Here is a 15493-nt window from a genome sequence, read left to right on the forward strand (position 1 = left end):
CGCAATGCCTCTTCTATTTCAGCTCCGCTTCATCGCTTACGCCGTAAAGGTGTTCCGTTCGTCTGGACGGCGGAATGCGAACGCGCCTTTCGCCAGTTGAAATCGGCGTTGCTTTCTAATACTTGCCTTACGCCATTCGATCCCCGGAAACCCCTTTTGTTGATGGTAGATGCATCGGATTTCGGGATCGGTGCTGTGCTTGCGCACAAAGTTGGCTCCCATGATCGCCCTATTGCCTTTGCGTCCAAATTGCTCTCGTCTGCGCAAAGAAATTATTCACAGATAGAGAAAGAAGCTTTGGCTCTCGTGTTTGGTGTTACTAAGTTCCATGATTTCTTGTATGGTCGTCACTTTACCATCCTCACAGACCACAAACCTTTGACATCGCTTTTTCATCCGACCAAGCCTGTACCTCCACGTACAGCGCAGAAATTCATTCGCTGGTCTATTTTCCTCTCGCAGTACCGCTACGATATCTTGTATCGGTCCACTGCTAAGCACGGAAACGCCGATGCGTTGTCCCGTTTGCCTGTTGCTGAGGATAAAGCATTCGATTCTTCCGAACTTGCTTGCATGTTCATTGATTCGGAAACCGATGAAGTGGTCGAATCGTTTCCGATTGATTTTCGTCGTGTAGCTACAGCCACAGCTGCTGACCCTGTCCTTGCTACTGTTTTGCGTTTTGTTGCTACGCAATGGCCTTTGTCAAAGTCTCGGATCGAGGATCCGTTGGTTCGCCGATTTTTTGCTCACAAGGAGAGACTTTTTGTTCGACGTGGTGTTTTGTTGTTGCGTTCTGATAATGATCAGTCCAGAGTCGTGGTCCCACGTTCGTTACAGTCCTCGGTTTTACGGCTTCTTCACCAAGGACATTGGGGTATAGTGCGAACGAAACAACTTGCTCGTCAGCACTGTACTTGGTTCGGAATCGATGCTGCGATTACGACTATGTGTTCTTCGTGCCCGGCGTGTGCCGAACAACAATCCGCACCGCCGCGGAAAGTCTTTGCGTGGCCAAAAGCCACTTCCCCTTGGCAACGCTTGCACATTGATTTTGCTGGTCCATTCTGGAATGCTCGATGGTTGGTTCTGGTCGATGCCTTCAGTAATTTTCCTTTTGTTGTCCGGATGTCTTCCACGACGTCCTCCGCCACCATCCAAGCGTTGTCTGCTATCTTTTGCATTGAAGGTCTTCCGCAGACTATTGTTTCCGACAATGGCCCACAATTCATGTCCGCAGAATTTCAGTCATTCTGCCAGGCCAATGGTATTCAACATCTGACATCCGCGCCGTTTTCGCCTCAGTCCAATGGTGCCGCTGAACGATTGGTCCGGACTTTCAAGTCACAGATGTTGAAATTGAAAGAGTCGCATTCTCGGGAGGACGCATTGTTGCTCTTTTTGTCTTCGTATCGCTCTCAGCCCCGAGATGGTCGCTCGCCGGCTGAGTTGCTCCACGGTCGTCCTCATCGCACCTTGATGTCTTTGCTGCATCCGCCGCATCAGGTTCCTGTGCAGCGGCAGACTCCTGCTTTTGCTCCAGGCGACGTTGTATTTTATCGCACCTATCGAGGTTCACGGCGTTGGCTCGCAGGGCGCATTCTTCGCTGCCTCGGCCGCGCGATGTATTTGGTTTTGGGGGCCTCTGGTGAGGTGCGTCGGCATCTCAATCAGCTGCGCCTCTGTCGTCGCTCGGGTTCTGCCGCTCCCCGTCTGCTTTCAGCGACGGTGCCGTCCGGTCAGCGCCCTGGGGACCCATCTACTGGCTCGCCTCATCCCCAGGTGTTACCGACGATGCCTTCCATTTTGCCCCATGGCGACGCGCCGCCGCCGCCGCAGCAGCAGCAGCCGCCGCCGCCGCCGCTTGTTCTCCCGCCGGCGCCGCCCGCATTCGACGCTTCGTTGCAGCCGCCAAGCGCCTCCCAGGGTCACGCGCCGCCGATCGCTTCCCGTGACCAGCTGTCCTCCGCCATGGAACTCCCGCCCGCTCCGGACCACATGACGTCATCGCGCGTCGACTACCCCGACGCAATGGAAATCGACCCTTCGGTCCCTCCTGTCTCATTACGGGCGCAAACACCGCATGTTGACGTGCACCCTGGACTAGTTTTTCAGGCGTTTCCTAGCTCCCCTCGGACCGTATGGCCGGGTGCGGGTGGCACAGCCTCGCCTGTTGTTAGGCTCCCCACCTCATCGCATACGTCAACATGTGGTCCTCCCCACGGCGGGCGGAAGCCTTATCTCACGACCGTTCGCCGATTTGCGGGGGAGGAATGTGGTGTCACCGCCAGACACCACACTTGCTAGGTGGTAGCTTAAATCGGCCGCGGTCCATGTAGTACATGTCGGACCCGCGTGTCGCCACTGTGATCGCAGACCTAGCGCCACCACCAAGGCAGGTCTCGTGATACGAGAGAGCACTCGACCCCAGTTGTACGAGAACCAAGCTACCGCCCAGTTGTATGAGAACCTAGCTACCGACCAGATGTACGAAGCCTTTCTCTCTCATTAGCCGAGAGACAGAATAGCCATCAGCTAAGTTAATGGCAACGAACTAGCAAGGCGCCATTTGTATCAGTGCCTATAGCTTACGAGTATTCAAGAGAGATGTATTCCAAGGACTAATAAAAAGATAAGTAATAAGCATCTACATACTTTTCTTCTTATTCATTTATAAGTTCTCATGTTCCAGACTTCACGCCCGTCTGCTTTAGCCGTGCGTGCTCTATCGGCTACAGCGTTAGTGTAGTTTGCATTTTCAGCCATCTAAACTTCACGGTGTCGGCCCAGCTACCGACACAACATTTATTGGCGACGAGCAAAAGAGTTTGTATTAATTCGTTTACAACATGAACGACTTACAGCGATGGACTAGTGGGTGTTAGCGATTTACAGTTAGGTTAGCCTGTGGGAGTTTGAGGTGAGTTGAAAGTTAAAAAGAGCACGAAAATATTTGTATGCCAAAATTTTTGGAAAAAAATTTAGAGGTACATAGGAAGGTAGAATGAGGCGGCTTGTACCCCACTTTTCAGTCAGAGTCAAACAGCAGTAGATTCGACTTTTGTGCTCCAATGGGAGTAAGTTTCCGTTGCTAATTCTATGTCCGGAAACCAATATCCGTCGGTGTATGGGCCAATCTTTCTCCTCAGTCCCTTCTGTCTGTTACGCAAAAGTAGACATTATAGGCAGTGCTACATGCGGTTAGCACGCATCCTGACATCTCTGACAGTCTTCGCAGTGACTCTCGCACTGCTTGTGATACACCTAGCTCCATTTGGATTGCGTCGCACTCGTTCTTCACACGCTCATGCAACGTCTCCACATTGTCAATGGGTTGTGCATCCACCAATGTCTTTAAATGTAGGCATAGCTGGAAGTCCAACGAACTGAGGTCGGGTGAATGGGGTGGCCACGCTACCTACTGACCAATTCATCACCCATGAAACGTTGCAGTAAGGTACTGTAGCTGAATCCGTCGAAAATGGGATATTGCCTCGTCGTGTGTAAACCACAGTCTTACTCCTGCAAGGTTAATTACCTCTGGTGATTCATTGTGCAGAAATCTGTGATACGCGGCACCCGTTGAGCTCTTTCGCCCTATGAGTGTCACCGACAATTCCGTGAGTACATTGATACTGTTGCGATTCCCATGCCTCAATTAGATGATTTTGCGAGGATTTTCGTCTGTCCACTTGTGGGTATTGCGGTAATTTACCATGCCGTTTCTTTTCAATCATGCCTCATTCGTACAGGAAATGGAGGCTTTGCACTGCGAATCTTCACCCATCCATATCCCGACAGATATTGGTTTCCAAACACATCGTAATAGTAAAAGGTCTAATTTTCACCAATAGTACCACATGTGAAAATATGTGACACTTTTTGTTAGACAACCTGTATACTGTAGTGAAAATCAGTACAAATGCCGGGTTCCGACACAAGTAGTATAATGTCTGAAGCAAACATGTATCGAATTCATTATGAAAGTAATAAACACACATAACACATAAACAGTCATGACGGAATTACATGTTTTCTCTCATGGTACAAGTAACAAAATAAGGCGTTTGCATTTCCTGGATGGAAATTAGTATAAAAGCATTCACTGTCCTGTTGTGTTACTGCATTGTTAGCACTTCCTCCTGTCTCTGTTCTTCCTAATTGCCTCAAAATCCCCTTCGGCGTTTATATTGTTAGGGTTTGTGGGTCTTACATTGAAAACGTCGACCAGTCTTCTCTGTCGCTCTTTTAAGCTCACTTACAGACTCAAATTGCCTTCCATTCTGATAAACACGTCTTACAAATATTCCCAAAAGGTTTTCCACGGGGTTCAAACCCGGGCTACATGCATGCCATGGTAAGATATCGATATCTTTATCTTGATACCACGGTCTGTAGCAGAAACAATCACAAACGCATTATCTTGTTGAAAAATTAGACTTTCGACCGCTAGGTCGTCCTAAATTTAAATCAGTTCTGTCTAGCATCTTCGCGCACGTGTTAGCATTCTAGTGTTCAGCCAGACAATGCTTGATTTACCTTCAATGCAGAGGTCTGCTAAAACCGTAACACTTCCACTACTGAAATTTCTATTCATTCTTACCTGGTGCTCTATTTTCAGATCATGCCAATAATACTAGATCTATCCAGACGATCTAAATTAAACGCCTTCTCATCAATGAACATCACTTTTCTGAAGCTAATGGCATAGGTTTTTCAGCAAACTCGTATCTAGCCCATTTATATCTGGATGTTGGAGCAGGTTCCTTGCAGTCGCTTCTTGGCTCGAAGATGTTTGTGATCTGACGAATTATGTCAATTACCGGCAAGTCTAAATCAGCAACAAGTTGACGCGAATAACCGTTTGTGGTCCTTGATTTGCGCGAAATTAACAGTTCCGATGCCTGAAATATTCTACTTTGCCCATATTTTCCGTTCTGTCCATATCGTGCGCCCAGTATAACGAACTTATCAATCACTGTATTTGAACAGTTCAACTTCATGGGAATTTGACAATTGGAGTGTCCCATTTTCATGTAAGGACTGATTTTTGCTTTCTCTTCACATGGTAACTGTTTTCCGCATGACACTGTAACAATCGTGGTTTATGTACAAAACACGCAATATCACTAATCATATCTGCTTCCTATATGCAGTAAACATACATAAGCACACACTGGCACCAGAACCGACTGCCTTGACATCGAGTTCCACCCACTACCACCTGAATCGTTTATGTCTTGTTACATTCTATACTACTGACATCAAATGCCATTCTATTCGACTGCATTTGTCAGTGTACTGGATATCATACTACTGCAGATACACTGTGGACAACTATTCAAAATGACAACATTAAGTTTCCCTCAAATATCCATGCCTTTATATTGATTACCACTACAGCATATAGCTGGCGCGATGAAAATTTGACTAATATAGCCCAGTATGTTACATTGGATGGCGAGTACTCAACGTATTAAGGGGAGTGGACGCGACCACAAAGTTTCTGTTCCAAAGCTGTATTGTTCGAAAGCAGAGGAAGCTCTTGTCTTCCACTGTCTGCAGCTCGATATTACGCGACCATCCCCTAATTTCAGGTGACAAAAATATGTACACTATTTAAAGTTCTTATTTTTTATTCTCTATTATTTAATGATCTTTTTATTAATGTGACTGCGTATTATTATTGATTTTAATTTATGGTTTGGTTTAGCGATCCTTTTTACTGTTTGCTCCTCTTATTTTTAAATTGAATCCTATCAATTATGTTTGCGGTGGTTATGAAGTCTATATTGGTTACTGTTCTCCGTAAATTAAAGAAAACGGTAATACTATATGCGTTTCGCAGCAGCAGATCTCCTTGAGTCTCCTTGCTGGAACTTCTCCACCTGAATAAGATAATTTATAGCTCGAACGGTACAGCCAAGTGCTATGCTGTGTCATGTGTATGGAGCAGGTGGACTTGTACGGGTATGGAGGCAACCTCATGAATCCATGGACCCTGTATGCCAGCAGGGGACTGTTCAAGCCGGTGGACGCTCTGTAATGGTGTGGGGCGTGTGCAGTTGGAGTGATATGGGACCCCTGATACGTCTAGATGCGACTCTCACACATGAGAAGTAGGCAGCCTGTCTTATCACCTGCATCCATTCATGTCCATTGTTCATTCCGACGGACTTGGGCAATTCTAACAGGACAATACGACACCTCACACGTCCAAAATTGCGACAGAGGGCTCCAGGAACATAGTTCTGAGTTTCAACACTTCCAATGGCCCCCTAACTCCTCAGGCACAAACATTATTGAGCATACCTGGGATGTCTTGCAACGTGCCGTTTAGAAGAGATCTCCAACCCCTCGTACTCTTACGGATATATGGACAGTTCCGTAGTATTCATAGCACTACTTCAGACATTAGTCGAGTCCATGCCACGTCGTGTTGCGGCAGTTCTGCCTGCGCGCGGGAGCCCTACACGATATAAGGTAGGTGTACCAGTTTCTTTCGCTCCCCAGTGTAGTATGGCCGTGAAACGTGGTAGATGTCCAAATGAAATTTTCAGTTCGCACTGACATTGATATTAAACTTTCTGGCGGTTTAAAACTGTATATTGGATGAAGACTCGAACTCGGGATCTTTTCCTTTCGAGGGCAAGCGCTCTACTGAGTGACTGATCTACCCAAACACAACTCACGACCTGTCCTCACGGCTTTACTTCCGGCAGCACCTCATATCCTACCTTTCGAACTTCACAGAAACACACCTTCGAAAGAGTAGCACTCCTGAAAGAGGGCTCGCCCCGACTTCGAGTCCCGGTGCTGTTTCGCAAGAAGCTCCGTAGCAGCACATTGCTGCAGAGTGAAAATCGTATTCTACTAACATCCCCCAGGCCGTGTTTAAGCCACATTTCCACATTATCGTTTCATACAAGAGGGCTTGTCTTGCAAGTTTCACAGCCAAGCTTCTGTTATGTCTTGAAGGTAGAAGATGAGGTACTGATGGAAGTAAAGCTGTGAGGACGGGTTGTCACTCATGCTTGGTTAAGTTGGTAGATCACTTGCTCACGAAAGGCGAAGGTCCTGAGTAGGAGTCTCGGTGTGGCACACAGTTTTAATATTACATACATGGGAATGTGTTAATGTAGAACCGATTTAAGCTGGTAAAAAAATGAGTTCCAAGTTTGGCCTCCAGGCGCAAATCTAGCACTGTAAAGCACCTCGTGAATGTCTGCGGTGCCGATATTCAACAAATTGAGTAAGCGGCAGTCTGTAACAAGATCAACATTATACCTTTCTCACTCTTTTGACCTCTTCTTTCCATGGCCCATTCCTATCCAAGACATGTGGAAACATTTATATATGGTTCTCTTGCATACAATGTCACACTTGGCCAAAATTGTAACTAACTTTTTCCAACTGTTCTGTATCAAGACATTACAACACATCTACCATGTTTCGCTGCATATGACAACACACTGGGCCTTTATGAGTAGCTGCACTTGAACCACCCAGCACCTGAAGTAGAAGGCTGGGCCTTGCTTACCTCTGTGACTACGGCAGTGGCTTGCTGCTGCGCTTCGTCCTCGGCCGCCCTGGGGTCGAAGTCGGGGTCGCTGAGGCGGCGCTCGGGGGCGGCAGTGACGCCTCCCAGCAGCTCCTCCTCCAGGTAGCGCACCTCCGCCTTGCCCGGTGCTGCGACGCGCTCTACCACGGAGGTGTCGAACGGGTCCTCCGCGAAGCAGCTGACTTCCTCCGCCTCGTCTGCGGCGCCGGCCGCCGGCTCGATGGGGTCGTGGCCGAGCTTGGAGAGGTCTGTGGTGCTGCCACCCAGCAGGTCCCGGTGGCTGGGCGTCAGGGAGTTCAGTTCCTCCTCGCTGCAACAGTTTGCTCATTGTAAAAGTATCTGTGTGTGTGTGCGTGGGAGGGGAGGGGAGGGGGGAGCGGGGTGCATGCATGTTGTCTTTTGTGTTGTCATGTTCGAATGTGAGTCGCCATGTTCAGCAGCAGCTCTTGGGGTTGGAGTTGGGTTGTTTCAGGGGGGAGACCACACAGCGAGGTCATCGGCCTCATAGGATTAGGGAAGGACAGGGAAGGAAGTCGGCCGTGCCTTTTCAATGGAACCATCCCGGCATTTTCCTAGAGCGATTTAGGGAAATCACGGAAAACCTAAATCAGGATGGCCGGGCGCGAGATTGAATCGTCGTCCTCGCGAACCGTGTTCACATTTGTGTCGCCGGCTTTTTTATTTGTGCCTGTGTTTTTCTGAGTGTGTGTGTGTGTGTGTGTGTGTGTGTGTGTGTGTGTGTGTTGAGGGATGTGCTGAACGGCGAATTATCAGTGTCTTCACAGAAATTAGTAGAAATGTACATAGGCAAAGCGTATAAACTGTTGTAAAACAATTAAGACTAATTTTAATATATAAAAATAAATGTTGGTCTGTTCCTCTTTTAACATTTCTATACCGCTCATCCAATTACGATGAAACTTCGGTGAATTATTGTGTGTATGACTGCAGACATTTCTGTGGGGGCTAAGAACCACCCACCACTCACACAGGTGATGGTGAAGAGATGTTGACATAGAATCTTAACCCAATAATGTCTGAAGCTAGTTCAATGAAATCTTGTACACACATTTCCCGTTATTTGCATTAAAAACTTTGATGTAATTTACCCAACCACTCCTAGCGGGTGGAGTGAGATGATATATGTACAGCGATTCGATAATGACCCTCTCTACAATCAAATCCATAGTTTTCAAGGTTACTAGACTTATTGGTAACAGTCACAATAACGCGCAAGGGTTGAGGGCAGGGCGGGGGTAGAGGGCGTGCAAGGACAGTGACATACTAGCATTTCACTATAAAGCCTGAATGAATTTCTGTCAAACGTAGTACATGTATCACTTGCTATCTAGAAAAAGACAGTAATATGCCCCAAGCATCCCTGTGTTTTGGTGCGAAAGGGTTTACAGAAAAACACTCAAGAAAGTTTGGAGGAATTTTAACCAAATTTATTATATAACTGAATCATTATGTCTATAAAAATACTGTGGGAGTAATCTATCTGCCCACAACCCTGAGGGGGGACGGTGAAGATGAGAAGGTGTGTAGAACCATCAGAAAGCAACCTGTGTTTCTTTCCTGCAAATCGTTGACTTTTACTACTTTAAAAGCATGAAGCGCAATCTGTCTTCTTTGCATCACGGTTGGGACAGCCGAAAAATGTTTGTTTTTGCGGAAGACTGAAAGACCAAAAATAAAGACCAAAAATACTGCGAAGCCTCAGTTTCTCTTGGGGCGGATACTGTTTAACTAACTTACCAGATTGCAGCTGTATGAGGACATAAAAGGTTAACGCAACCCACGAAGTGCAGTAGCTAAACATAATTGTCATTTTGTACAGGGCAGCTGCAGCATCCAAACTGCAGACACTGTTTTCAACGATGAGCTGACTGATGATTTAAATTTGCATTCCGCCAGTTGAAGATGGGTGAAAGCCCAAATCGCGTATTGATGTACATAAAAATACACGAAAAAGTGGCAGTTGCTATATTTCTTTAATTAACATTAAAAACTTCTCGCTGAAATTTTAGGACGACGTCAGACATGTCACAAAACTTTAAAAGTAGTACCACATTCGTGTCATTGTTAAAATAGTGGGTAAAACTGTCCTTGTAGAATACTTGTCCGCAAAGGCCCCGAGTATGAGACCCGGTCCGGCAGACAGTTTTAATCTGCCAGGAAATTTCGTATCAGCGCACACTCCACTGCAGAGCGAAAATTTCACTCTGAAAACTGACCGCATATTAGCTTTTGGCTTCTTGTCCAACATAAAACAGTCAACTAAAATGTGATCCACTGTAATTTGTTCGTCATAATCACCACACACTGGATGGTCCTCTCCCTGGAGCAAGAAGTCATGCGTCATAGGGCAGCGCCCTTTATGAAGACGAGTGATAGGAACCTCGTCCCGCTTGTGTGGGTGGGACTTCACTGAGCGCACTTCACTGTTTATCGCTTCCAGCCGACTCCCTTTCCCTCTACGCATGGCACTGTACCTCAACAGTGAGGTGAATACTGAAGTGACCGTATACCATTTAATGGCAGGGATATCCCATGTGGGGTTTGGCCGCCGTATTGCAAGTCTTATTAGTTGACGCCACTTCGGCGACTTGCGTGTCAATGATGATGATAATGAAGGACACACAGCACCCAGTCCCTTGCCGGGAATCGAACCCGGGCCCCCTTGCTTGGTAGGCGGTAACGCTACGCTACGGAGGCGGACCACAGTGAGGTATGGGATGGCACGCTGAAGTATCTTATTATAGTACAAAGCCTCCTTGGCTACTACATCCCCTTATACACATGTGCCCCGGTACCCAGCACAAAGAGACCTCCTTCACCAACGTTCATAGGTATAGTAGGGCGTCTTGGGTGTTCTGGACTAAGTTATAAAGGGCACTAAGGGAGTCTAAACAGAACAGGAATGTAGGAGTCGCTACACCTCTCAACGGTTCCGGGACCCTCACGATGGCGCATAATTTGGCTTAGAACACAGTGAATTCTTGAGGTAACCAGATCTTGTGGATACAAGCAGGGAAGCATCCAACTGAGACCCCCTATTTAGACTCAACTGTAAAGACAGTTATATAGTCGTGAGGCAGGACTGCAGCCCTTCCCATATCGCACTAAATTTAAAATTAATCTCGTCTTAATGCCGGTATTACTCTCGTACAAACATGAACGCCGCTAGCAGAACTAGAGGAATACGTAATTTAAAGTGCAACAGTTATCCTGCATTCTGTGTAGCCTTACAAAAAGAACTTTCCACACACACACTACAGAGAACACATTGACGCTTTCAGGCTCAACCACTTTACCAAATCCACAGTACCTTATCATATGTAGCTCCGGTACATGTGACGAGAACAATATGAAATAGTAAATTCAGTCTATTACTGTCATATAGATATTTCTTTGAAAGATTCTATATTCATGCCACAGTATAAGAATGTGAAAGTAATATTATGACCAGTTTTTAGCATCTTTGCAAATGAAAAACCTCATTAACTACTGAATCGTACTGTTTAATTATAATTTAATAAATTAATCAAGTTACGAAAAATTGATATTTAAATGTACAGGCGCAGAAAACTGAACTAAGTTAATGAAAATTGGAGAATACCTACAGAGGAATAATTTGTTTCCTGTGAGTTTGCATGAAATTACTTTTAATATTTTCGACCGATGCCACAGTGTCTCATACCTCACTTCTCACAGCAAACAATACAGTATTAGCACTGCCTTCTTGTAAAACCCAATATTTTTAACTTTCATAGCGTCTTCAAAGTTACTTCCAGGCAGATTAGAACTGTGTGTCGGACTGAGACTCGAACTCTGGACCTTTGCCTTTCGCGGGCAAGTGCTCTAGCATCTGAGCTACCCAAGCACGACTCACGCTCCGTCCTCACAGCTTTATTTCTGCCAGTATCTCGTCTCCTGCCTTTCAAATATCACAGAAGCTCTCCTGCGAAGTTTGGAAGGTAGGAGACGAGATACTGGCAGAAATAAACCTTTGAGGACGGAGCGTGAGTCGTGCTTGGGTAGCTCAGATGGTAGAGCACTTGCCCGCGAAAGGCAAAGGTCCAGAGTTCGAGTCTCGGTCCGACACACAGTTTTAATCTGCCAGGAAATTTCATATCAGCGCACACTCCTCTGTAGAGTGAAAATCTCATTCTGGTCTTCAAAGTTGTTTCAAGATGGAATCTGACAGTTTACCTAAAGTCTTTATCAAAGAAACCTGTTAAATATCCCAGAGTGACTGTGATATCGAGTGTCGGTCCGGCACACCGTCTGTCTGCCAAGAAGCTTCATAGCGACTGTTGATAGCAGCTTTAAGCGGAATAGTTCTATTTTTATTCTCTGGCGTAGGCAGCATTACTGTGAAATAAGTGTTATTGGACGAATTTTCCTGTGCTTCTGGTGTATCCTAATCATCAGACTAACCTGGCAAATTCAAAATTTCGGAGCTCTCTGTACCACAGTTGTAACCATAGTAACAACATAGTTCACTTACGTTTTGATAATAAAACAGTTGCTTAAATTAACTTAAACATTACAGTTGTTTCTCAAGTAGATAAGAAAAATGTGCCTTCTAAAATTGAACGTTTTCTTGTTCTATGGAGTTGGATGTGGATCATCTTGTATTTGTTGTAGGTCTTCGATGGAAATGGTTGACAAGCACTGACGACAAAACATTATTTGAAGCGATTCTTACTCAGTTGCTACTTCACTTATTAAACTATATGAAAAAAAAATTCAAACTAGTTACCAACTACGGCGTGCACATACTTTATTCAAAATGTAAAAGTCACTACAGATACTCTGATTTCGGTTATGACATAATTCGATATGCCTGCCATCACTGAAGATGACGTGGCGTAGATGAACAGCGAAACTCTGCATGACCCGCTGAAGCTTCAGGACGTCGATGCTGTCAATGACCTCCTGAATGGCTGTTTTCAGCTCAGCAATGGTTTTGGAGTTATTGTTGTACATTTTGTCTTTAATATAGCTCCGCAAAAAAGGAGTTTTCAGATGCAGACAATGCGGCCAATCGAGGCCCATGCCAGTCGCCTTTCGGTACCCCTGAGCCAGAATGTGGTCCCCAAAGTGCTCCTCCAGTACATCAAACACTCTCCTGCTTCGATGGGGTCGAGCTCCGTCTGCATGAACCACATCTTATCGAAATCAGGGTCACTTTGAATAATGGGGATGAAATCATCTTCCGAAACCTTCCATCAAGGAATATCGCACCGATTATTCCGTGACTGGATATTGCTCTCCATACAGTCACCCATTGAGGGTGAAGAGACGTCTCGATCTCGAAGTTCTGATTCTCAGTCCCCCTAAAGCGCCAATTTTACTCATTGACGAACCCATCCAAATTAAAGTGGGCTTCGTCGCTAAACCAAACTCATTCACATCATGCCCCGCTGCCAGTAGTGCAGTTCGGTGTAACGCAAACCGTTCAGAAGTTATGACGATTTTATTTAATATAGTTAAATAACTGTCACCGTGTATGTTTATCATAGGGATAAGAATAATTCCGTATTGTACGATTGAAACATTCACTTGCAAAAGAGGGAATTAACAATATTGAAACATCACAATTATGTTCTGTGTGGAGTACAATGTTGCAGTGTACGCGCGTGTGTGCGCCGCGTAGCTACATATGATAAGGTACGTGGATGGTAAAGTGATTGAGCTTGAAAGCATCAATGTGTTCTTTGAAGTGTGTGTGTGTGTGTGTGTGTGTGTGTGTGTGTGTGTGTGTGTGTGTGTGTGTGTGTGTGTGTGTGTGTGTGTGTGTGTGTGTGTAGAAAGTTCGTCTTGTAAGGCTATACAGAATGCAGAGTAACTGCTGCACTTTAAATTATGTATTCCTCTAACTCTGCTAGGGGGCGTTCATGTTCGTACTAGAGTAATACTGGCATCATGATGATGATGATGATGATGATGATGATTACGACGAGAACAATGGATCCGACTGCACCCTTGTAGCTTCATAGACCCTGATTAATTTTGCATGGGAGGGGCGGCACTCCTGCAGCACGACAATGTAACTGTCTTTATACCTGAGTCTAAATAGGGGATCTCAGTTGCATGCTTATTTGTCTTCCCTGCTTGTATCTACAAGAATTCACTGTGTCCGAAGCCAAATTATACGCGATCGTGAGGTCTCTGAGCCGATTGGAAGTGTAGTGACTGCTACATTCCTGTTCTGTTTAAACTCCCTTAGCGCCCTTAATTCCCTGCAACGCTTTTACCCAGCAGATAAGTTAGTCAAGAACATTTAGGACATTCTACTATGCCTATGAAAGTTGGTGAAGGAGGTCTCTTTGTGCTGGGTACTGGGGCACATGTGTATAAGGGGATGTAGTAGCCAAGGAGGCTACTACATGGCTTCTTGCTCCAGGGAGAGGACCATCCAGTGTGTGGTGATTATGACGGACAAATTACAGTGGATCACATTTTAGTTGACTGTTTTATGTTAGACAAGAAGCCAAAAGCTAATATGCGGTCAGTTTTCAGAGTGAAATTTTCGCTCTGCAGTGGAGTGTGCGCTGATACGAAATTTCCTGGCAGATTAAAACTGTCTGCCGGACCGGGTCTCATACTCGGGGCCTTTGCGTACAAGTATTCTACAAGGACAGTTTTACCCACTATTTTAACAATGACACGAATGTGGTACTACTTTTAAAGTTTTGTGACATGTCTGACGTCGTCCTAAAATTTCAGCGAGAAGTTTTTAATGTTAAACTTTATTAAGTAAACTTTATTAAGTAAAATCGTCTTAACTTCTGAACGGTTTGCTTTACAACGATCGAACTGCACTACTGGCCGCGGGGCACGATGTGAGTTAGTATAAGCATGCAAGGTTTGGTTTAGCGACGACGCCCACTTTCATTTGAATGGGTTCATCAATGAGTAAAACTGGCGTACTTGGGGGACAGAGAATCAGAACTTCGAGATCGAGAAGTCTCTTCACCCACAATGGGTGACTGTATGGAGAGGCCACTGGAATGGGCCTCGATTGGCGCCATATTGTCTGCATCATGAAACATGCATCTCCTTGTTGTGGGGCTATATTAAAGACAAGATGAACAGAAATAACTCCAAAACCATTGCTGAACTGAAAACAGCCATTCAGGAGGTCATCGACAGCATCGATGTTCCGACACTTCAGTGGGTCATGCAGGATTTCGCTGTTCATCTACGCCACATCATCTCCAATGATGGTGGGGATATCGAATTATGTGATAACCGAAATCCGAATATCTGTAGTGACGTTTACATTTTGAATAAAGTATGTACACGCCGTAGTTGGAAACAATTTTTTTCATATAGTTTAATAAGTGAAGCAGCAACCGAGTAACAATCGCTTCAAATAATGTTTTGTCGTCACTGCTTGTCAATCATTTCCATCGAAGACCTACAACAAATACAAGACGATTTTCATCCAACTCCATGGAACAAGAAAACTTTCAATTTTAAAAGGCAGATTTTTCTTATCTACCTGAAAACACAATTGTAATTTTGAACTTAATTCAAGCAGTGCTTTTATTTTCAAAACGTAAGTAAACTATGTTGTTAATGTTGTTACAACTGTGGTACAGAGAGCTCTGAAATTTAGACTTTACCGGATTACTCTGATGATTAGGATACACCAGAAGAACACGAAAATTCACCCAATAACACTTGTTCCACACTAATGCTACTTATGCCAGGGAATAAAAATAGAACTACTCCAGTTAGGAAACCTGCTATCAATAGTCGCTCTGAAACTTCCTGGCAGATTGGAACTGTGTGCCGGACTGAGACTCGGTATCACTGATTTCTTTGATAAAGACTTTACCTAAACTGTCAGATTCCATATTGAAACAACTTTGAAGACGCTATGAAAGTTAAACATGTTGGTTTTTTCAATAAGGA

At 45.1% G+C, this 15493-nt stretch overlaps 1 protein-coding gene across 1 annotated transcript in view; it reads right to left on the reverse strand.

The window, feature by feature from the left end:
• LOC126424624 (uncharacterized) overlaps positions 1 to 15493 on the reverse strand; it is a 343469-nt gene that overhangs the window by 206176 nt on the left and 121800 nt on the right. The window contains exon 9 of the mRNA XM_050087361.1: positions 7541 to 7871. Coding sequence (XP_049943318.1) covers positions 7541 to 7871 — 331 coding nt within the window. The remainder of the gene's footprint in view (positions 1 to 7540; positions 7872 to 15493) is intronic.

This window comes from Schistocerca serialis, chromosome 10 (assembly GCF_023864345.2).
Source record: "Schistocerca serialis cubense isolate TAMUIC-IGC-003099 chromosome 10, iqSchSeri2.2, whole genome shotgun sequence".
In the NCBI taxonomy this organism is placed as follows: domain Eukaryota; kingdom Metazoa; phylum Arthropoda; class Insecta; order Orthoptera; family Acrididae; genus Schistocerca; species Schistocerca serialis.